Source organism: Equus caballus, chromosome 2 (assembly GCF_041296265.1).
Source record: "Equus caballus isolate H_3958 breed thoroughbred chromosome 2, TB-T2T, whole genome shotgun sequence".
Classification (NCBI taxonomy): domain Eukaryota; kingdom Metazoa; phylum Chordata; class Mammalia; order Perissodactyla; family Equidae; genus Equus; species Equus caballus.
In genome coordinates this window covers 41030045-41053627 of record NC_091685.1, presented here as the reverse complement: position 1 = coordinate 41053627, position 23583 = coordinate 41030045, and the positions used below count along the sequence as shown (strand labels likewise).

Genomic DNA, 23583 nt, shown 5'->3' with positions numbered 1-23583 from the left:
CCCCTATGGAGTTTGAGAAGATGTAGCACAGTGATAGAGAAAAAGCAGAAAAAGAAAACTCAGCATGCTACCCAAGCATCTAATAGTACAAATTAATTATTGTTAAGACTAAATGTTTTCCTGTGAAGTGGTTGCTGTGGAGAAGGTTCTCTTGGTCCTAAGTGTCATGGAAACATGCCCTCCAAGGTATGGTGAACCCTCTGGTCTTTAATCTTTGCTGCTGCCACTATAGGCTCAAGGATTGTCAGTATTTGCTTTTCATTTTGACTTATGCGTAAAGGCGATAAATGAATATAAACTCTTCTGACCAAGATTAGCTGTTAGAAATAATGAATTTTATTTTATTTTTAATTTCAAATTAGTTTCCCTTAAAATTTCATTTTATAATCAAGTGATGAGAGGCAATGCCTAAAGTAGGCAGCTGTACTACTTTGTCACGTCACACTGGAAATCAGTCTGCTGGGACCCTCTTACCTTCCCAAGAAAGGAGTGCCGTCATTCTGCACAGACACTCTGTTTCTTTACATAGTGAGGCCCTGGAAACGAGTTACTGCCTGTTCTAATGTGAGCTCAGAGCACTGCCTTCAATTCAGGACTTCTGGCTTCTGTCTGCTCCTGAAACACTTGCTCACATCTATGTTGGGAAGAGGAAGAGGAAAAATAAGACAATAGGCAGAAACAGAATAAAAGTTTGGACCAAGATTAATTTCTCTCCCTTATTTCCTTGTGTTATAGTTTTGCATAAGAAAGAGAAAAAAGAAACAAATGTCTGTTGCTTTTTGCCTGTGAGAGGAGCTGGCATGGGCTGTGGAGAGACAGGGAAGGAGTGTGAGAGGATGTGTATGTGTTGAAAGGAGCAGTGGCAGAGATAACGATGGGTGCTTTGACGCTCCCTGGCCTATTTCTGGCCGAAATCTTGAAGAATACTATTTCTCAGAAGTCAGCATTAACTCCACATAGCATTCTCTCTTCTCCAGACATTTATAGCAAGTATTCAACTGGCATTCACCACATTTTCTTTGCAACTGTGAGAACTATATCTTAAATTTCTCTAGGGTATTTAGGAAAGTACACAGGGAAAGATGGTGTTTGGTTGAAATGCTGGTTGTGCTAAACTTGCCTACATTAGAGTAACCTTCAGAAATCCTGTGATTCATGCCCAGCAGCAGGTTAGAGGCTGTAGGAGATGAATTTGGCTTTGTTAGTAGCAGCTTATCTTTCACAATAGAAGCTTAGAGTTAATTAATTAAAAAAACTGGCTGAAGTTAAGAATAAGAAGATATACACACTTTAAACATTTTTGTTTTCAATTAAACTATATAAATGTACATTAGTCAAGCTCTTGCTGTAGGACCAAGGCCTTTTCTCTTTAATTATAGGCTCATTTACTGGACTTCTGATTGTCTTTCTTGTAAAACAACACCAAAATTCATCATCTATGATTTTCAATTTGGTGGAATAAGAACTAGAAACCTGTGAAAAAAATCTAAGTGCAAAATCCTTTAAACTTTATCATTTATCATTAAAATTTTATAATTTCCCCCTTTCTTTTACATTGATCTCACCCAAACTGAACAGCTGTTTTTAAACAACTCACCATTATCAAATCTTTTAAAAATGTTCAACTTAGAGCCAGCTGTGATGGCCTAGTGGTTAAAGTTCAGCACGCTCTGCCTGAGCAGCCCGGGTTCAGTTCCCAGGGGCAGAACCACACCACTTGTCTGTCAGTAGGTGTGCTGTGGCAGTGGCTCACATAGAAGAACCAGAAGAACTTACAACTGTACACAACTATGTACTGGGGCTTTAGGGGCAGGGGAGGAAGAAAAAAGGAGGAAGATTAGCAACAGATGTCAGCTTAGGGCAAATCTTCCCTTGCAAAAAAAAAAACTGTTCAACTTAGTTTTCACACTTAGTTTTGTTTCACACAAAAATTTTTTGCCCTCATTTTATTGATTTGCCTAATATTTAATTAAATTAGGTAATCATAATAACAAATACAACTGCATAAAGTGGTGTGGAACCAAATACTACTGACACTTGATGAGCACACACCTCAGCTCTTTGGAGCAAATTATCTGGGCATACGAGATAATCTCTCTAGTTTAGAATGTCCAATGAGAAATGGACGTCAGTCTCTATATTTTAGGGGCATGAAGAGCATAAGTTATATGGTAATTTGCTAAATGGAGTTTGGTTAAGAGAACTTGTGTTCTATTTGTCTGAGGTCTAGTGTTAAAGTTGAACTTCCAGAGCTCCAGTGTGGATGTGTTATATATGCACATTAGAGGACTTTTCTGATACATTGATAGTGGAGTGTAACTGACAAGGGCCATTACTCGTTTTCTTCCCAGTCCTACATTTATGTTACCTGATCGACTTGCTTTTCCCTTCAATCCGCAGCAACTTCCTACCATTTCCAATACTAAGCCACCTCTGAAAGGGATGTTAATGGAGGTGGTGTCCACATTCCCTTCCATGCCCAGCATTTTCCTTAATTGAATGTCTCAGGAGAGGGACCCATGTCATTGTAAGTCCTCTATCAAATTGTGTCCCATGGAATTTTGTCCACCTGAATTCACCTTGCTTATCAGGAAATTTCTCTTTTTTATATGTTTTTTTCTCTTCTGCTTTTCTTTTTTCTTTCCTTCTTTTTCCTTTTTGTTTGCTGCACTAACAACAGTTTTTTTATGTTTTTGCAGGCTCTTTCTTGATAAGGATATTCCTAGGTATTTTCTGTTTGCTTTTTTTGCACATAAACGTTCTAATGTATCAGAATGCTTTATGTCTTATGTTGCTTTGCCTGCTATTTTAATTTAGTGGTTTTCCTCATGCAAACCTAGGATAGAGCAAGACTTCATTCTGTACCCTTTGTGCCCTGGGTTTTTCTGCTATAGGTACAGCTTCACATATAACTTCTTAAACGATTTGTAGAGTTTTTAATTATTTTCTCATTGTATTCATAATTGTCTATTTTATTCTTATCCCACTTCGAGTTTTCCTCTTCTACATTACGAAGTAGAATGTTACTCCCCTCATTTCATATGGAATCTTAGGCTTTGTTTTCTGTTCTTTTCTTTTGCTGTCCTCTCTCTGTCAAAAGCTCAAAAGGTTTGTTGCTCTGTAGCTTTGCATAATTGTTCACTGTTTGCTGTGCTTTGTCTTGTGTGTTAGTAGAGACCAACTTAGCTATCTGGGTAATTGAGTCTAAGAGAACTAGTTTGTTTATTTTTAAACATTTCTCTTTCTCCCTCCAGGGCTGCTTGTCTCATCTGTTTATTCTTTTGCAATAGGAAAAAGTACTGGTTTGCTAGTGAAGGAAGTTTTTTCCCCGTCTCTTCATCTGATTTAGGGAAGAAAACTGAAGGATATATGATACATGACAGTGTAGCCTAAAATGCTTTTTAAAAAAAGATACACATACACTGCCATTGTTCAGAACATTTTGAGAAATCCGTTTGAGATTATTTCCTAACAGCCTTAGGAGCCATATCGGAAAACGTGTCTCAGGACTCAGCCCTGTTTCTGACTCTACATTCTCTTGCAAACTTGATTCAGTTGACGTTTCTCACCAGTCTTGGTTGTATTTCTTAAACCACCTCTCAAGAATTGCCACCTTTGGGGCTGGCCTGGTGGTGCAGCGGTTAAGTTCGCACAGTCCACTTCGGCAGCCTGGGGTTCGCCAGTTCGGATCCCAGCTGCAAATCTGCACACTGCTTGTCAAGCCATGCTGTGGCAGGCGTCCCACATGAAATAGAGGAAGATGGGCATAGATGTTAGCTCAGGGCCAGTCTTCTTAGCAAAAAGAGGAAGATTGTTGGCACATGTTAGCTCAGGGCTAATCTTCCTCAAAAAAAAACAAAGAAAGAAAAAGAATTGCTACCTTTGGTGGGTATTCCAAAAGAATGTGCTGCAGTAACTCTCAAGCACCAAACAAAGCAAAACAAAATGAAAAACTTTTTCCCCCCAAAACAGTAAGATTTTAGTGGAGTCAAAAATTCCTTTATGTTGGCCAGGTTTCTACCAGTGAATTTTCTCTGTATGTTAAATGAAAACCTGAAAATAGAAATATGAAGAGGGATTCTTACACAAATTCAAAACATTTGCCTCAGTTGAAAGAGTCATGAAACCTAAGTAGTGGCACTGGGAAGTGCTAAATTATGGTTTGGGACTTGATGAATCATAGATTAAAGGCAGCAGTGATAGGAATTTCTGTCAAGTAATCTCCAAAGTAATAAATGCTCTCACTCCAAGAAGGGGAGTTCATTTCACTTCAGCACAAGCGTGTTGAGGCCTTGCACTGCGACAGGTAGCCCCATTCCATGCACCTCCACAAACACAGGGATGCAATAGAAGAGCAGCTCTCAGGGTCACAGTGGCTTCTGCTGAAGTAGTGGATATCACCACCCAATATTAGAATTTGTCTTAAACCAATTCAAATGGAGATTTGATCAAAACAAGGCTTTCTGGATGCATAAAGTTGTTTGCTGAGTCCAGGAGCCTTGGGAAAACTTAGTAGTCCTTCGTTGCGGTTGCTATTTGGGTCTCTTGGTCACTTTGCCCGTCTTTGTCTTGTTAGTTATTTCTGTATTTCTTTGGTGTCTTTGTGGAGAATTTTCTTGACCCATTCATGCTGCCTCACAAGCTAGATATTTGAGAGAGTATCAAGTACTTCAAGAAGGCTTAGATCCAGAAGCAGCTACAGAATGACATGATCAGGTTCCACACACTGGCACTTGGAGGATGAGGTGCGGTGAAGGACTTCTTTTAGAAGTGTATAGTTTTCTCTGATTGTTTCTGGAGAAGGAAACGTGGGAATGTGTTTAGAGAGAAGATAGGCCAGCCGTTTGTCATAGGAAATCTAGAAAAGAGAGCAACAGCGAAGTTATCTATCGGGAAGAAGTAAGGAGGAATGTATTGGGGAGGGAACAAAGTGTGCAAAATCTCTTTCTAGTTGAATTGGGTGAAGTGTACTACATGTGCAGAGAGCCAGTGGTGATGGAAAATCCGCTCTGCAAGGGGAGAGGAGATAGCTTCCCCAGCACTTGTTGTGGGTCAGAGAAGGGAGGCGCGGGGCGGAGTTGGCGGTTGGTCTGTAACACTGGCGTTGAACTCACTGCTCTGCTTCAGATGAGACTTGCTCAACTGGAAGGTTCTTAGTCCATTAGGGTCTGTGGTGGTGTACCAGTGGGAGAAAAGATATTAGAACAAAGTAAAAACCAGTTTAAGGGTATTTATTAAATCAAGCTTGTAGTTGTTATTTAAATGTGAGATTGATTTTCACAAGGATTTTCTTTTGAAAACTGGCAAATAGCAGTTGGCTAGCTCTGGTGTTAAAAATCATTGTCTTAGTGATACATCAGCTAAGCATAACCTCTTGTTCTTTTATTTAAAATGAGGTTCTCTGTAATTAAATTCTACTATCTGTTTCCTCCATTAATCCTCCCACAAATATGATGAGACATTTCTGAGGCTCAGCAGAACTGGATTGTGATATGAAGACTGTAGCTTACAATTGACTGAGGATTTGCTTCCTCCTCTCATTATTCACTGACAGTGGAGTTTACTTAGTCTTTCTTCCTTCTTTTAGGTTCTGTCCATACTCACTTATCCTTTTCATCGTAATCCCTTTGATTGATCTCACTATTTTTATGTTTATAGGCAGAGGAGAAGCAGTCTTGCCTAAAAAAACCCACAAAAAACTAGCATAGTTAAGTGCTCCTTGATGATAGGTTGGGGCAAGAGGATGGGGACCTATCTTTTCCTCCTAAGAGATGAAGGTTCTGCTCTGTTGTTAGATTTCGATAAATTGAAAGCGTTGGTTGGTGTAGGATTCTGTAGTATTGCTGACAATGACAGTACCCAAACTAAGGTGACTTCAGCTGCTTTTGGATGACTCTCTCTTCCCTTTCTGACCTTAGGACCTTCTACCGTTTCGAGGCTGTGTGGGACAGCTCCCTCCATAACTCTCTCCTTCTGAACCGAGTGACACCCTATGGGGAAAAGATCTACATGACCTTATCGGCCTACCTAGAGGTGAGGAGACCCAGAGCTTGAATTTCTATGAACGGCCAGCCCTGCCAGCAGGCAGGTTACAGCAGGAAATAGGCAGGGAAGATTCAGCTGATTTTTGTCCTCCTTTCTCCTCCACATCCTTAAATTATTTATTTTATTATACTTTGCTGATCTGACTATGTTACATTCTGTTCCTGATCTCTATTTAATCAAAAAGTCACATGAGCTTTATTATAGCTTCAGCTTTAGTAGCCTAATCACCATTCTTCAAAGAATGTATGATTTTAAGAAAACTTCACGTCTTGTTTTTGTAGTTGTGGACAGAGCCTAGTAGTGGTTGATAGCACAGACCTTGGAACCAGCCTGAGTTCAGATTCCTGTGTTGCCTCTTACTGCCAGCTTGTCTTTGGACAAGTGACTTCATCTCTCTGTGCCTCAATTTCCTCATCTCTTAAACAGGGATAATAACAATAGCATTCACCTCAGAAAGTTGCTAAGAGGTCATATCAAAGGATTCAGAACAGTGCTTAGCACTTATTAAATAATAAATATTAGTCATTACAGAAAAAAATTTGAGAAAAATGAATGCATCTGCAAGGAATACCAACAAACCATGCGCATTTTATCCGCTGAGTTGCTATCGAAATAATTGGTAGAGCTGAAATCCTCCAGCCCCCTCATCTAGGACCAGCTTTCCAAATATGGTCACAGATGCTCCATCTGCGTTTAATCGGAGCCCACTCTTGTCTGCTTTCAGCTGGATCATTGCATCCAGCCAGCTGTCATCACCAAGGATGTGTGCATGGTCTTCTATTCCCGGGATGCCAAGATCTCACCGCCACGCTCTCTGCGCAGCCTCTTTGGCAGTGGCTACTCCAAGTCACCAGACTCGTAAGTTTTTGCAACAAGTTTAGCTTTCAGTTGGTTTGCCCAATACAGAATCAGCAGAGCTCTAGATATCCCTGGCTTGCTGTTTCAGGGTTAGTTTACAAGCTGCCATTTTGGTAACTGATACCTGAAGTGCAGTGACTTGAATGTTGGCATTTAATAAAATATTGATGGCTGATGATGAGTTAACGAAGGAAGGAATGTTGCATTGTGAACACCTCCAAAACAGTTTTTCAGGGACTAAATTTTTTTTAAATGTCATTACTCTTCTTTTTAACAGATCACTTAGGATTTTCTTCTTTTAAAGGTTTATTCATATTTAAGATATGCAAAAATGCATCAAGAATAATACAGTGAATACGCGTGCTGCATCACCACCCAGCTTAAAAAATAAAGATTACTAATACAATAGAAGGGTCAGTACCCCTTCCTAATCACACTCCCCAGAATTTAATGTTCATCATTTTGTTCTAGTCAGACTTTCTCCTCTCTCATTCTCTCTCTTTTGGTAAGAAAAGGCAAATTTTTAATTCACTTTTGTGTTACACATTTTCTAGTTTATCATTCAATTTTATTGATCCTATTGAAATAAGAATATTCAAAAAATTGAGATGAAAACGGACTCCTTCTAGGAATAAGATATACTTCTTAAGTTCAGCATAGAAAAAGAACAGCGACTGATAAGAAATGTCTGTAATTATATTTGCGAGTGGTTGCAGTCCCTACAGAGAAGACAGTGTTTTAAGTAGAGACACTTGAGATTTTCTTGTTTTTGTACTGCACAAAATTAAGCAACTATTTGTTTTAATTCAAATAGCAATCGCGTCACTGGAATTTATGAACTCAGTTTATGCAAAATGGCAGACACAGGTAGTCCAGGTAAGCTCTTATGGGTTGGGAAGGGATAGTTACCTTTGCATATGTTTGGAGTATATTATGTCAAAAATTGGAGAGTCTCCCTGTGTAGGATAGATACAGAATTTTTTAGAAACTCGTTTACTTTACAAGCCAGTTTGGTGGTGGTGGTGGTGGTGGTAGGAGTTACCTTTTTCTGAGTTGCAACATGGTTTGGTTTATGAAAAACTGCATCAAATAATATGTTACTGGGCTTTAGAACATTATAAATATTCAAGTGTATTAGAATGAACTTAGCTTGAAAAACTTCATAACCATTTCCCTCTCCACCTTAGCCCTAAAGATAACTTAGCAGTAACTTTACAGGTGCCGTCAAACTAGAATTTGAACTTCGTCTGCTCTAGAAGACGAATTAATAAGCTGAGCTTGTTCCGTTTCCTTTTTGATGTCTCTCTGCATGGCTGTTCTCCCTCCAGCTCGGCGGCCTTAAGCAGCATGTTGCATTTCTGTGTTTGTAAACTGGAACATAGACAGAAGTCAGGGTTTTGAAAAACATTTGATTCATGTGAGTTTGAATCATTTTAGAGAACATTACGGAAAAGGGCAGAGCCCACAGGTAAGATTAGATCAAAGCAGAGAAAACTTTGGTATGAATCCAAGTCCCCATGGCAGCTAATTATAGTGTCCAGATAGTTCCTTGAGGAATTTTTTAAATTAACATAAATTCATGTCTTTTATATGTCAAACCAGTATAACATTTTAAAAATATTAACGGGAAGTGATGGGGCTAAAGCCACCTGTCATCTGCCACCGTAACTGACCTATTTGAATGTGGGGGATGGGTTTGTAGTCCCTGCCCACCTTTTTCCCTATGAATGTACTTTTATATATTTGGAACCATAGTGTACAGACTCTTTAATCTCTATATTTTCACTTAACATAGTAACTTTAGCATTTTATCAAGTTGTATTGCCGTCTTCATAATTATCAGAGAATATAAAACTCAGTTTTAAAACAACTTCGGAGGGACTGGCCCAGTGAGGTAGTGAAATTTGTGCACTCCACTTCAGTGGCCTGGGGTTTTCAGGTTTGGATCCCGGGCGTGGGCCTAGCACTGCAAGGTCAAGCCACGCTGTAGTGGAGTCCCATGTAAAATAAAGGAAAATTGGCACAGATGTTAGCTCAGCAACAGTCTTCCTCAAGCAGAAAGAGGAAGATTGGCAACAGATGTTAGCTCAGGGCCAATCTTCCTCACGAAAAAATAAAATAAATAAATAATAAAACAAGTTCAGAGAGTTGCTTTAGGGAAAAAGGGATGAATTTTTATGAATAAACAAAACCCTCTGTGTCTTGAGACCATTCTCTCTTAGATTTTCATGTATATGAGTTATTAATTCATTTTGAGCTAAAATTGGAATTAGATTTTTCTCTGAAAAAAATAATTGTTTCCTCTTGTCTCAGGCATGCAGAGGAGGAGAAGAAAAATCTTGGATACATCAGTGGCGTATGTGCGGGGAGAAGAGAACTTAGCAGGCTGGCGGCCGCGTGGAGACAGCCTCATCCTTGAGCACCAGTGGGAGTTAGAGAAGCTGGAGCTCCTCCACGAGGTATCCAAGGGCAGCAGATGCACAAATGAACTTTTGGGCAAGATTTCCAAAGTGTCTGTCTTATGTGTACCTTCTCTCTATGATCCTGGGTTTTCAGTTTTTGATCATGATGGAGGCATAGTGTTTTGCTTATTAAAATTGTAATGAGCTTTGTGTTTGCTGAGGCAATAGTGTTGATCTTCTTAGGTGGAGAAAACCCGCCATTTCCTGCTGCTGCGTGAGAGACTTGGTGACAGCATTCCCAAATCCCTGAGTGACTCATTGTCCCCCAGCCTCAGCAGTGGGACCCTGAGCACCTCCACCAGCATCTCCTCTCAGATTTCAACCACGACCTTTGAAAGTGCCATCACACCCAGTGAGAGCAGTGGCTATGACTCAGCAGACATTGAAAGCCTAGTGGATCGAGAGAAAGAGCTGGCTACCAAGGTGTGAATCCCTTCCTCTTTGCTGCGTCTTTTCCCACTGTGAGACTGTGAGCTGGTCTGTCAGTTTTTTCATTTTCCTTTAAGGCCTTCTATTTCAAGGCCTGTGCTAACACTGTGAATATAGAAATAAATCAGACTCCATTTCTACCCTTAATAAGCTTACAGGCGAGTGGATGACAAGCATTTAATAGAGGTGTATGCCTAGAATGCTGTGGGAGCCCGAGGGGAGGCCTCCACAGGAGGGCGCTCATGAACTGACCTTGGAAGGATGCACAAGAGGGAGCTAGTGGTGTCCCTCAGTATTAGGGAATTCACGTGGCCGAGGGACAGGAGATGGAGTTGGAGAGATGGGCCAGAGCTAGATTAGGATCTTTGTATTGTACTAAAGAGTTTAGAGTATCCTGGGAGTGATGCAGAAATATTTTAAACAGGTATTTGTGTTTTAGAAAGACTTTCTGGCAGTAATAAAGGAGGATGGATTTGTGGTGAAGACATAAACTGGAGGCAGGAAGAACTCTTTATTGCAATAATCCAGATGAGAAAGGATAACGGGTTTTTTTTTTTTAAGATTTTATTTTTCATTTTTCTCCCAAAACCCCACGGTGCATAGTTGTATATTTTTTTAGTTGTGGGTCCTTCTACTTGTGGCATGTGGGATGCCACCTCAGCGTGGCCTGATGAGTGGTACCACGTCTGGGTCCAGGATTCGAACTGGTGAAACCCTGGGCCGCCGGAGTGGAGCATGCAAACTTAACCACTCGGCCGTGGGGCCGGCCCCAATGATAAAGGTTTTTAACTAAGGCAGGGGTCTGCGGGATGAAGGGTAAGGGGTATTACAGAAGGGGAATTTGGGAGGTAGAATTGCATTCCTTGTTGCCTGGATGTGTAGTGGGAGAGGGCAGAGGGCTTGTTGGGGATGACTCTAAGGCATATGGTGTTTGAGCAACTGGCTGACGATGGAATATAGTAATGAGAGAGATTTTGTGTCTGTTTTGTTTCAATAATCGAATAGTCTTTTAGTTGATTTAGGAAAGTATGTCCATCTAGAACCCTTCACGCCTTTTAATACCAGGGCGAATTGAAAATGAAAAGGATGCTATTGTATCTTAAACACGTCTAAACTATGGTGTTTGCAGTAATTCACTTTTGTAGTCTTGAAAATGGCCTTTTTATCCACTTATTTTTTATTTGCTCTTTATTAGGCATATACTAGGCTTCCCTTGCTATATGCTTAGTTAATTTCTAGAGGTGGTTGGGCAGCATCTGAGCTCCACTCTGGGTCCTAGGCATGTTATTTTCCCTTCCTGCTTTGTATCCAGGGCTTGCTTTAACCAGGGAAACTTACATTTCCCTTTCTCTTCCCTAGTGCCTGCAACTTCTCACCCACACTTTCAACCGAGAATTCAGCCAGGTGCACGGCAGCATCAGTGACTGTAAGGTGAGCATCTCAGATTTCCTGTCCCCAGGTTACACTGCTTTTGGGTGGCTTGAGATGGGCACTGGCAGTGTATTTGAGGATGTATGACATATCTGTTCCTGTATTTATTTGATTTGTCCGAGTCAGAACTTTGCCTTCTGACGATAAAAGTATTCCTCTGTGTCTCTTAGAATGATGATCAGATGGGAAACATTTCGGCTTTTCCCTGAATCCCTTGGAGAAGAATATTCTTTAGGGGGTGGTGTATTATTGTATAACAGGGCCTAAGAAGTCCTGAGGTTCTTGGTGGCATAAAATTTTGTTGCCTTTGATGAAGAGTGAGGTGAACACTTTAAAACTTCTGTATCATTCACTATATTCTAGTCATCTTCACCTTTTCTGCTATTTCTTAAACACTCCAAGTTCATTCCTGCCTTGGGGTCTTTGCATACTTGCTGTTCCTTTGCCCAGAATAATCTTCTTCCAGATATTCTCATTATTGCTTCCCTCATCTATTTTATTTTTCTATTCAAATATTGTTTCCTTGGAGTGGACTTCCTTAACGACCCTAAGTGAATCCAGCAGCTCCCTGTAACTTTGTAACCTCTTTCCCTGCTTTGTCTTTTGCTTCTTAAAGTATTTGTTGATTGATTAATTGGCTGCCTTCTCCACTAGAATGTAAGCTCCAGGAGGGCAGGTTCTCTGCCATATTCCTAGAACAGCGTCTGTTGTTCTAAGTGCTTGGCACATATAGATAGAGTCATTTAATTAATGCAGGAGAGCAGTAGCAATACTGTAAAAAGCCACCCTTGCCTCTTTTGTAAATGTCTTGATTCCTAATGTGACGCTCAGGCCATAAGATATTTGTAAGGCTTTTGTTTTTTTTTTAAGATTTTATTTTTTTCCTTTTTCTCCCCAAAGCCCCCCAGTACATAGTTGTATATTCTTCATTGTGGGTCCTTCTAGTTGTGGCATGTGGGACGTTGCCTCAGCGTGGTTTGATGAGCAGTGCCATGTCCGCGCCCAGGATTCGAACCAACGAAACACTGGGCCGCCTGCAGCGGAGCTCGCGAACTTAACCACTCGGCCACGGGGCCAGCCCCTAGGCTTACTTTTTTGAATGACCTGAAGCAGAAGCTTTATGAAAGTGTGGTTACTGGTTGTCAAAGCTCCTTGTTGCAGAGGACTTTTTTTCATCTGAGTCTCACTTGCTGTGTTCTGTTTGCTTCCAGTTGTCTGATATCTCTCCAATTGGACGGGATCCTTCTGTGTCCAGTTTCAGCAGTGCTACCCTCACTCCCTCTTCCACCTGCCCTTCTCTGGTAGACTCTAGGAGCAACTCTTTGGATCAGAAGTAAGTACCCAGATTTCATTGAGAGAAGCTAATCTGAGAACCAAGGGAAATGCCAGCCTTCCTCCAGCTCAGTGGTTCTCAACTGAGGGCAGCACCATCCCCCTAGGCAACTTTCAGAAATATGTGGGCGTGCTTTCTGGATATCACAATGACTGGGGAGATGCTACGGACATCTTTTAACATCATATTTTCCTCACTTTCTGCGCAAATCATTGACTTCTATTCTTAATCCCTATCTGCTCCTTTTGTCCTTCCATTTCCACCCCTGCTTGTCTCCCTAATCATATCATGCGTAGGAAGCCCCATCTTGGGAAAAATATTTTAAAACTACTTTGGAAAAAATATTTTTGGTGACGCAGATTTATTCTAGATGCCATGAATTCATCATTATAATCACTTCTTTGCAATGCACCATCACATTCCTTTGCCCCTGTCTCCATTCATTATGCTCACCTGTCAGAACTCACCTGCTTATCTTAACTCATTGTCTATCTTACTGTACCAACACTGACACAGTTGAGTGTGGCTGGAGAAAATAATTAAATTTAGGATGCCATCGAATGTAAGACATTATTTCATGTGCCACTGAGAAAGAAAAAGTACTGCCAATTAAAATGTGACATGCCATCAATTCTAAGATGCATCCCAATGCGAGAAATGGTAAAGTATAAGAAAAATGGGCTTTTTAGAATTGGTGAAATACGATTAACTAGGCTAAGCTGCTCTACCAAGATAACTAACAATATAGCGCATAGGAATTATTTCTCACATACCAGTCCTGGACTGGTCCCGGTCGGTGACGCAGCTCTGCTCTCCATGGTCATTCAGGACCCCAGGTTCTTCCTGTTTGTTTGCTTTCTCTGCCAATCCCTAAGGCACTGGTTCTCAGACTTTAATGTGATCAGCATCACCTGGAAGGCTTGTTAAAGCACAGATGGCTGAATCCCACCCAGAATTCCTGATTCTGTAGGTCTGGGTTGCAGCCTAAGAATTTGAATTTCTAACAAGTTTCCAGGTTAAGCTGATGCCGCTGGTCAAGGACCACACTTTGAGAACCACTGCCCTAGGTGTTGCCTTGAGACTAAATTAGAAACATATAAGGGAATGGAGTTCATATTCCAGACACTTCTATTCAGAGGGCTTCACAATAAGAAGAGACTTGGTGGTCATCAATGATCAATTTCCTTTTGTATCTTCCAAAGGATGACACCAGTTGAATTTGGGATTAACTTTCTGACACCAGCTTGTCTTCTCAGCCGAGCTCTCTGAAACTGATGTTTACAAGGCCCCTGGTATGCAGGGAGAGGCATTGTTCCTCCCGGTGAGATGGTTGTACACATCATGCTTTGACCTTACTGAACCTCGAACCCCTTCTTCCTAACCCCTCTCTTTTAAAGGACTCCAGAAGCCAATTCCAGGGCCTCTAGTCCCTGCCCAGAATTTGAACAGTTTCAGATTGTTCCAACTGTGGAAACGCCCTATTTGGCCCGAGCAGGAAAAAATGAATTTCTCAATCTTGTTCCAGATATTGAAGAAATTAGACCGGGGTGAGTAGTATATTGACCAGGAGTTTAAATCTGTCTGGTTTAAAGACAGATCAAATCAGCAATAAGAATTTACTTCTAGCTCTTCTACATGAGGTCTATATTATAGTCTAATGCAAATGGAACCTGGGGTGAAGGAGCTGGGGTGGGTTTCCACTCCAGATGTGTCTTGTAATGCGTTACCACCCTGGCACAGCATGCTGTGGTGGTGCTTTGTACTCTTTTGCTGTTTTACTTTGGCAGATGAGATTCTAGGCCAAATAGATCATTTACCTGTTTCGTTCAGTGTAGGGACTTGGCCTAGGTATATTTTGATGGTGTTCAGCTCATGATCATTTTCTTTTTGTGAGAAACTAACCTCTCTTGTACTGTCCTTTTTAGCTCAGTGGTCTCTAAGAAAGGATACCTGCATTTCAAGGAGCCACTTTCTAGTAACTGGGCTAAACATTTTGTCATAGTCCGTCGCCCGTATGTCTTCATCTATAACAGTGACAAAGACCCAGTGGAGCGTGGCATCATTAACCTGTCCACGGCACAGGTGGAATACAGTGAGGACCAGCAGGCCATGGTGAAGGTCATTCTTCCCTCTCTTGGCTTTTCATCGCCATGCATGCCTTTCCCTTTTGAGTACTGAGCTCTCTGTTGTATAGTGTGGAATGTCTTCTTTATATCTGGTCTCTCTGAACCTTCAGTGAGAAGTACTGTGTGCCTATGACTATGGCAGGGTGGTCCCCATTGCTCAGCACCCATACTGACTTTCTCATCTTCTTGTGTCTCTTTCAGACACCTAACACCTTTGCTGTGTGCACAAAGCACCGGGGAGTCCTTTTGCAGGCTCTCAATGACAAAGACATGAATGACTGGTTATATGCCTTTAACCCACTCCTTGCTGGCACAATACGGTAAGAAGTCATTCCTGTGTTTCCTTCCTCTCCTTGGCTTTTGGTTCCAGGACATCAACATAAACAGGAAAGGAAGCGTTGTTCCAAACTGGTTTAAAATAGAGGAAGGACGGGAGTGTAAGTGTGGTTGTAGGGTGGTGCTGAGGCTTCAGCTTTTCATAAGGGATCATCTAGTGTCCTGAACGGCTAAGGAGACTCGCATTTGCATCCAATTAATCTCTTGCTTTGACTTTTTGTTCTTAAGGGGTCTGCAGCTGGAGTCTGTGGAAATGTGTAAAGGGAAGATTATGAGAATCTTAATGGTCTCCCAATATTCAGCCCCAGATCCTAGGGGAGGGGCTTGTGTCCCAGGGTCACCAGGATGGAGAAGACCACAGCCTAGCCTGTTTGTTCAGGGAGCCTGGAGACCTGGGCCTGTGGAGCAGGATAGGAGGAAGTTCGAGGAGGGAACCAGAGAGGAAAAAGACCTGTGAGGAGAAGACCTTCTAGATCAGTTTTCTAATCCTGCCTCTGCATTTGTCACCCATAGGTCAAAACTCTCCCGCAGATGCCCCAGCCAACCGAAGTTCTAAGTGACTCTGCTGAGCGACTCTGCTGAGCGCCCTCACTCACCTTCCAAGAGATAAAGAAAGTGTTACCTCTCATTTCTCTTTGTGATTCTTGACGGTTACTCTTGTATGTAATCCTGTGGCTTAACTACTCCCTTTGTCTCGCACTTTTTCTAGCTCTCCTGTTCCCCATCTCCATTGCTCTGTATTCTTTTCTTTTTTCCTGTGCTGAGAATCTTATTAAAAGCATGTGGCCTAACAAAAGGGGAAGAAACAAACAAACAAAAATACAACCCAGAGGGGATCCACTAAATCTCCAAATTATCTTTTGGCGTATTTGGCTTCCTTTTGTATGATAGGTCCCCATTATGACCACCTCTGATGTCTGTACTGCTGTCTTTGGATATCTTTGTCTGTATTTCAAGACAACATAATACTTTTTTTTCCGTTTGTGATATCACTTTAATTTTTCTTGGGTGGCTTAGAGACTAAGGGAGGAGATATCTGGCCTTCTTAAAACCTGAGAGGAGAAAACTGACCTTTTTCCCTTCTGTCTCTTTTTGCCATGGCTAATCCCTGCATTTTCCATTCAGGGAAAAGGGTGTGGTAAGCTTGGAAATGGGACAGGTGCAGTCTCTGAAATTGGGGCTTATTTAGAACATAGTTATGTAATTTTCATTTAGTGGAAGAGAGGAGAGAGGACTTTTTAGCAGGCTTGTGCATTGGCTGCCATTGACTTTGTCGGAAGGGAGGAGCCAAGGATACGGCTGGAGGATTTCAAAAGGCCAGAGGATTTGGCAGTGAGCCATGAAGGCAGACAGTCAGTAGGATGCTTATAGTTCCTCACAGCAGAATTCCTGTGAACTGTTTTTCTCAGTTGGAAGGAAACCCCTTCTCTCAGAGTTTCTCAATTCTGGGCTTGGAATTAGTGTTGATGGTGGTAGTCTGGAATTAGTGCCGTGTTATACACAAATATCACGCAAGGAGGGAGTCTTTCACTTTCTGGTGATGAACTTGATGGTCTTTGTTGTCATTATAATTATAATGCTGAATAGTGACCTTGTGCTTGTTGTAGCTCCCTTTGATCAAAGAAATGTAGCTTTCAAGTATAAACTTGAAAGTCTCCTTCTGAATCCAGTGGTCATTTTCAATGATCTTTGTCAAATTGAAAATATTTTCAGTGATGCTTGTCTCCCTATACTCGTAAATAAGCAAACATGGCAGGCTTTGTTTTCTGGAACCCAGGATTAAAATCAACCCCCTCCCACTGCTTAAAAACAAAACAAAAGGACACCTGGGGGCAGAGAAGAGAGTCCACCTGAGCCCTGGCCCCAGTGGTTTGTTGCTTGCATCCACCTTGCCTCTCCTCCTTGCTTGTCTCCATCGGGTATGGAACTCTTGCCAGGGGAGAAAGGAGGAAGCTCACTGCTGACAGTCTCTTTCTCTGACAGAACAGGGGCATCGGCTTCCAGAAGCCATCATAGAAGATACTCTTTCTCTTTCAGCTGCCAGTAAGTTTTACAGGAATGACGTGGAGAAAAGAAGGCCTCCAGGTTACTTCAGTTGCTTTGCTGGTTGACTTGGGCTTGTTTTGTATCATTTTTTACCTTTCTTGCTCAAACCTTTCTGTTTGCCCATCCCTCAGGCATTCAGGAAAGTATCTACTCACCCTCACTTTGTGGAGACCAAGGGTCCTCAGCCTTGAGCTTGCTGACTCTCAGGTGATGGTGAATTGGATGACTTTCTCCTTTCAGCAGCAAAGGGCGGGGTTTATGCACTCTGCAGACGGTTGCTGGGCAGGTTGCTCGGCAGGCTCACCGTCACCCAGACCCTTGCTCTGACTTCCTGGTTGGGCTCATTGTAATCGCCTTGCAAAGGGGAGGAAAAGTGAGTCACAGAGAGCTTACTAAAAGAAAGGATAGAAATCACAGGCTGTGACCTTATTTAGATAATGGTCAATAAAAACTCTATGGTAGATTTTTTTTTAACTTTCTTCCTCTCCTTAAAACATAGGTCATTAACAACGATATTATTTGTTTTCTAAGCAGTAGGTGAGGTTTTTAACGTAGTTAGAGGTTTCTTCATTGTCTAGAGGACACAAAATGCCCTTCTGGTGTATACTCAAATTCAGGATCCGTTGGTGCATAGTGACAGCTTCCTGGACTGGAATTAAATCTAATTTCAGGGAAATGAAGATGAAATTTGAAGGTTACTTTTAGAATTAAATCACGGATGCTGCTGCTGTTACAAAGTTTGATAAAAAGATCCATATTTGTGACGAAGGGTCGTGGGGAACACTAAGGGAGAGTAAAATCACATGATACACTGAAATGACTTTTGTTGTTTCTTCCTAACTAAAACAAAACTGGCTTGGAAAGTCTTTGCTTTGGAGGTGTCAAATATTAGAACAGGCCGAACTGGACCGTTGGTCACATGTGCAGGTAAGGTCTCTTGAGGAAGCAGGGGCCGCGGGCGGGCATGCTTTCCATCATCTAGGAGCCTCTGCTATGGCTGACAGTATGGATAGCTCCTGTTGGTCTCCCTCTTTCTCTAGGGGTCCATCTTCAGATTGGAGTTGGAACAATTTCAGAATTGATGTTCCCTTTCTGGACAGGTCTATCCCCACTTTAAAGCTCTGAGAGAAGATTTATGGCAGGAACTATTAATGAAGCTTTAGCTGAAGCCATAGTGGCAGGAAAGTTGAGGAACGAACTTAACCTTTAAGGAAATCACCTTTTGAGGTTTTTTTTTCCCCCCCTAAAGCACTCCTTTAAACAAGCCAAAAAAAAGAAGCAAGAAAGAAAAGAAAACTCTTACACAAATTAAGGAGAAATGATTACTAGTTAAAACTAGTCATTTCCCCTCCCTCCCCCATTCTCCTTTCTCCTGCCAAAGCGAAATATGGCCTCACAGCCCACACCAAACCAGTGCTCACACTGTCCTTGTCTCTGCGCCTGCCTGGGAGTCAGTCAGCTCTCAGGCCTGGCTGTGCGGGGCCAGCCAGCCCTTGCACACAGCCAGGAGTGCAGGGAGGGGCTGCCTCGGCAGCGGGCTGGCACTTGAATTCCAGTACGTGGTTAAAACGTGGTGAAGGCGAGGGAAAAGGATTTTTCCCAACGAAGAAACCACTTCTTTTTCTCCCTTCAGCGACATAGAACTTATACAACTACTCATATTTTTTATGGGTTTTTTCTTTTTTAGCTCTTAAGATGAAGGAATAAATTAAATCGTTGTGAAAGGTCTTTTAGGATCTAAAAATAAAATGACTTCTCCTGGCACATACTTCAAAGCAAAGACTTTGTTGCCTGCTGCTTGTTGTCTAATTTACAGGGATATTTAATTTTGTAAGGTATTTGTATATTTATACAGCTGTAATTAATTGCACATTGGACTGGAAAAGAAAAGATGACCTAGCGTGTAGCACCTATCGGTACTCTGCATTCCCTTGTGCTGTGTCCACTCGGGTTCTCCCGGACAGTATCAGGGCTTGTTCGTTTGTTTGACTTGGCTCCTTCATTTTTCCTTTTGATTCCCTTTTTAAAATGTGACTGTTAACTTGCTCCTCTAAAAGAAAAAACTAATTCTGCTGCTACTCTCAGAAGGTTTGCTGAATGTATTTTAAATAGGACTCTAACTCGTGCACACTGCAGCTGTCCACCGTGGCCAATAATGATTCACCCAAGTGTGTGGCCCGACCGTTACTGTATGTAGAAGGAATGTGTTGATTTGTGCTTCCTTAGTAAATTGAAATATCAGCTGAGAGATTATCTGCTATTGTTGTTCAAAAGGCCATTTATGAAATTCATATTTGAGCCCCATAAAATCCTAGGAAAGCCTCTAATCATTTAAAGAAAGAAATTAGAGTTGATGCAAATTTCATGTTAAAAACACACAGCCAAACGGCTATGCTCAAGTGGAAAGTCTGAGCTGAGGTTGGTCTCTTGCCAAACCCTGGCTGTTGTGTGTTGTTTTCATGTCTTCAAGTTTTTTCATGCTGCATATTCTGGCATCAGTTCACCTAAGGAATCCATCAGCCCTCTCACATTTAAGGAATTGTCTTAGATTTTGCGGCTCTAAAATACTTGTCCTTGAAATTTCAAGTCTCTTGTCACCATCCTTGTGCACTACAACAAAACCCATGAAGCATAAGTGGCCTTTTTGAACCAAGACTTTGCAAACTGATCTCTACCCAGCGGAGGAGTTGAGCACATTAGCAACAATGTACATTATTAATTTCAGACTTTCATTTTCATGTTTTATTATGTAAATATCTGATGTTTGGAGCTTGAGTATACAGAATGTAAATATAGTTCTTGTATTTGTACTAATTCTGGTTCTTTTGCTGTATAGCCTTAGATGTGCAATGCAGACATTATCTAACTGTGTATGGTAACCTTGCATCACGGAGCTGTTGGTGAACGAGGTAAAAATAATAAAGGTGCAGCCAGTGCATCAGAAGGCTCTTGATGTGCATTTATTCTTGCACCCTTCGAAAGATATTTACGCAAAGATTTTTCTTGACTTGCAAAATATTACTTTTGTAGGACAAAAGTCACGATGCTATGACCTACATATTCCTTGCTGATAATTCCAAACAGCAGTTATTACTAATCAGGAAAGCTAATGTGGTGCTGTTTCTCTAAAAGTACTTTCCTCTCAAATATGGATGTGGCTGTTTGAGGTGGAAGATTTGTCTTTTTTCTCCTGAAGCCTCTCTTTATTTAGCTACCAGTGATTCTGTAGTGTTTTTTGGGGTTTTAGGGGCTGGGTGGGGGGTCAAAAATGTTACCATATCGGCTTAATTCACCAGGTCCCAGTTGTGAGCAGAGGATGAGCAGGGACCATTGTCCTGGGTGATTGAGGACAAACAGAAAGAGGGAGGGAAAAGCAGCATTCAGGCAAAAAGGAATGCTTCATTCAACTCACATCTGAGTGCCCACCCTGTGCCCTCTGTGCCTTCTGGATGCTTCAGCAGCAAACAGAACAAGTCCTGGCAATTGTGGCCCCGCCGTTCCAGTGAGGGAAGACATTTGTGACACAAATTTAGAATGTCACGTGTAAGTAATACACAGCAAAACAGAACATGAGATTAGAAGGGATGGGACGGAGGCGTCTTTTTAGATCATGTGATCAGGGAAGGCCTCTCTTGGGAGATGACATTTGAGCAGACTCCTGAATGAAAGGATGGGTAAACCATGCAAATCCCAGGCAAAGAGGTCACTAGGCAGAGAAATTAAGCCCTTGAGGCAGCAGTGTCCTCAGTAGGTTCCAAAAAGAGCAAGGAGGCTGGTGTGGAGTAAGGGGGAGAGCTGTCTCTAGGGGGGCCATGGTGTCACAAAGTAGCCAGGGACCAGGTGGTTTAGGGCTGAGGTTAACTAATTTCATTAGAGTGAAATAGGAAGCCAGTGAAGGATTTTGAGTAGTTGAGTCACATGATCCTATGTGTGTTTTTAAAAGACTGTTCTGACTCCTAAGTGGAAAACAGCCTGTGTGTGGGGTTAGAGGAACCAGTGGAAGAAGGGAGACAAAATAGAAGATGGTTACCCCAATTCCAGGGGAGAGGATGGCAGCTTGGACCAAGGTGGGAGCAGTAGAGGCGGAAGAAATGGTCAGATTCAGGATAGGTTTTAATGTTAGAGCTAACGGTTTGCTGAGGGACTGCGTGTAGAGTCAGAGAGATAAGAGAAAGGTAACTCAAGGATGTGTGCCTGAGCAAAAGAACCGCGCTGCAGTTCCCTAAGATGGAGGAGATTGAGAGGACAGGTAAGGGGTGCTACTGAATTAAGAATTTGATTTTGGCCATGTTCACTTTGAGATATCAACATTTCTGCCTGAATGTGTAGTTGATGAGGCAATTGGATGTACTAGTTGGATTTGCGGGGAGAGGGTGGGGCTGGAGACATCTATTTGTGAGTTGTCAGCATGAAGGTGACAGATAAAGACGAGAGGTAAGGAGACCTGGTGAATGAGTGTCGCTGGTGAGAACCAAGGGTTGTGTCTTGGAGCACTGCAACATGTAGAGGTCGGAAAGAGGGAGGACGATCCAGCAAAGATGAAGAGAAGTGGCCACGAAGAGAGAGTGTTACTTGGCAACCAAGTTAAGGAAGTGTTTGAAGACGGAGGAAGTGATAACTGTGTCCAGTACAGCTGACACGCTAAAATAAGAACTGAGCAGTGAGTACAGGTTTTAGCAACAGAGAGGTCTAGGAAGCTGGAGAGAGTCAGTGAATACCATCACTTTTTCCCAGTTTCAGAGCCAACCAGTCAACAAAATTAAGGCAGATAGGAGATCAAAATTTCACCCTTATTACTATTGAAGGTGCGATTGGAGATTGTGGCTTACATCTGTGGGTAAATGGATTTCCTCATACCGAACCTCAGAATTAGGGGGTTGTGGGAGCAGTGCTTCTCGAACTTTGTCGTCCACCAGACTCACCTTGGGACCTACTAAAATGCAGATTCTGGCTGAGGAGACCTGGGTTGGGGCCCGAGATTCTGCATTTCTAATGAGCTTCCAAGAGATGTCAATGCTGCTGTTCCTGGGGCCCCCTTTAAGTAGCAAAAGTAGAGAAGGACAACAGAGGATGTTCCTGAAGGCAGCTGAGGTCCTCAGAGAGGGAGGAAGTGGCTGGGTTGTCCATGCCTGGGGGCAACTTCCTCCTGGGAGTGTGTGAGGGACTGAGGGAAGCAGGAATGTTCCAGTAATGGAGATGGCCTCCCATGGGAGGAGATATCAGGAGTGTCTCTACTCTAGCAAGGTCTTTGGTGAGTAGAGCGTTTTCCTGACTGGTGCCGAAGAAAGCCTAACTAGAGGAGATTCAAGGGAAGATGGGAGGAGAGAAAGTTGACAGAGTGAGTACAGATAATTCTTGCAGAGATTTTTACTGAGAGGAAAGAAGAGAAGGGGATATAGGGTCAAGGAGAGGTTTTTATTTTTTTATTTGAGGAAGGTTAGCCCTGAGCTAACATGTGCCACCAATCATCCTCTATTTGCTGGGGCAGAGTGGCACTGAGCTAACATCTGTGCCCATCTTCCTCTACTTTATATATGGGATGCCTGCCACAGCGTGGCTTCATAAGCGGTGCTTAGGTCCGTGCCTGGGATCCGAACCTGCGCACCCTGAGCTGCAAAAGTGGAGCACATGAACTTAACTGCTACGCCACTGGGCCAGCCCCAAGAGGTTTTTATTTTAAAGAAAGGAAATAGCCCAGCATGTGTGTATGTTGATTGGAATGAATGAACTGGAAGAGAGAACCTGACGATGGGAAGAAACCAGAACGGAGGGTCTGCTGGAGTGATACCCAGCAATAGGCCAGTGGGATTGGAGCTGACACACAGTGGAGTCGTAGGTCCTAGATCCTAGGGGAGCACTGCCGGTTTATCGGCAGTAGAAGGCAGTGCAAAATGTGTGGGCAACCAGCAGACAGCCAGCTAAGCCATAGAGCATGCTCTAGGCCTCTTCTGATCGTTGTTTTCTCCATGGGACTCGGCCTTAACAGTTAGCTCACCTCTCAGGGTTACGTTAGGCCATGTCTTCCTGAACTCCACTGGACTTTTCGTTTAAATTGAATTAGTTTTTTAAAAGCTGTCTGTCCACTATAACTAGACCTCATCCAGTGTCATATGGGATTGATCCCTAACTAGAGTTGCTCTCCGAGTCACCGTGTCTCTCAGAAAGCTGATAGTTCAGAATTTCTGTCAGGAGGTCCCATGGAACCGTGCACATTTAATGCATTACTTTTCTGATTTTTCTTGTCATTCCACTTTTGGTTGGATGAGGAGATTTTTCCACTTTCCCTTGGGAGGTCCTTGTCTTTGCACAGTCCTAAATTTTTAGCTTTTCTGAGCACATCACATGCTTACACTGTAGCTTTAGAATGTATAGTCTCTGGGTTTTTTCAGAATTGCTTTCTACCTGTCATTCGAACAAGCCGTTGGAGTCCAGTTACAGGAATTATACAGCAAGTGAGTTACAGAGCTGGGATTGTCAAATCTGCCTTAACTAGTATGTTACTCGCACACCCTCTTAT

The 23583-nt window shown here is 42.3% G+C and overlaps 1 protein-coding gene across 29 annotated transcripts in view; it reads left to right on the top strand.

Moving 5' to 3' along the window:
- KIF1B (kinesin family member 1B) overlaps positions 1–20004 on the top strand; it is a 134658-nt gene extending 114654 nt beyond the window's left edge. For all 29 annotated transcript variants that reach the window (XM_070260958.1, XM_070260956.1, XM_070260948.1 and 26 more), the window contains 11 exons: positions 5919–6033; positions 6770–6903; positions 7718–7779; positions 9217–9362; positions 9549–9788; positions 11154–11225; positions 12437–12558; positions 13956–14105; positions 14484–14676; positions 14886–15004; positions 15534–20004. In XM_070260958.1, the coding sequence (XP_070117059.1) occupies positions 5919–6033; positions 6770–6903; positions 7718–7779; positions 9217–9362; positions 9549–9788; positions 11154–11225; positions 12437–12558; positions 13956–14105; positions 14484–14676; positions 14886–15004; positions 15534–15576 (1396 nt within the window). In that variant the 3' untranslated portion in view covers positions 15577–20004. The remainder of the gene's footprint in view (positions 1–5918; positions 6034–6769; positions 6904–7717; positions 7780–9216; positions 9363–9548; positions 9789–11153; positions 11226–12436; positions 12559–13955; positions 14106–14483; positions 14677–14885; positions 15005–15533) is intronic.
- The last annotated feature ends 3579 nt before the right edge of the window (positions 20005–23583 follow it).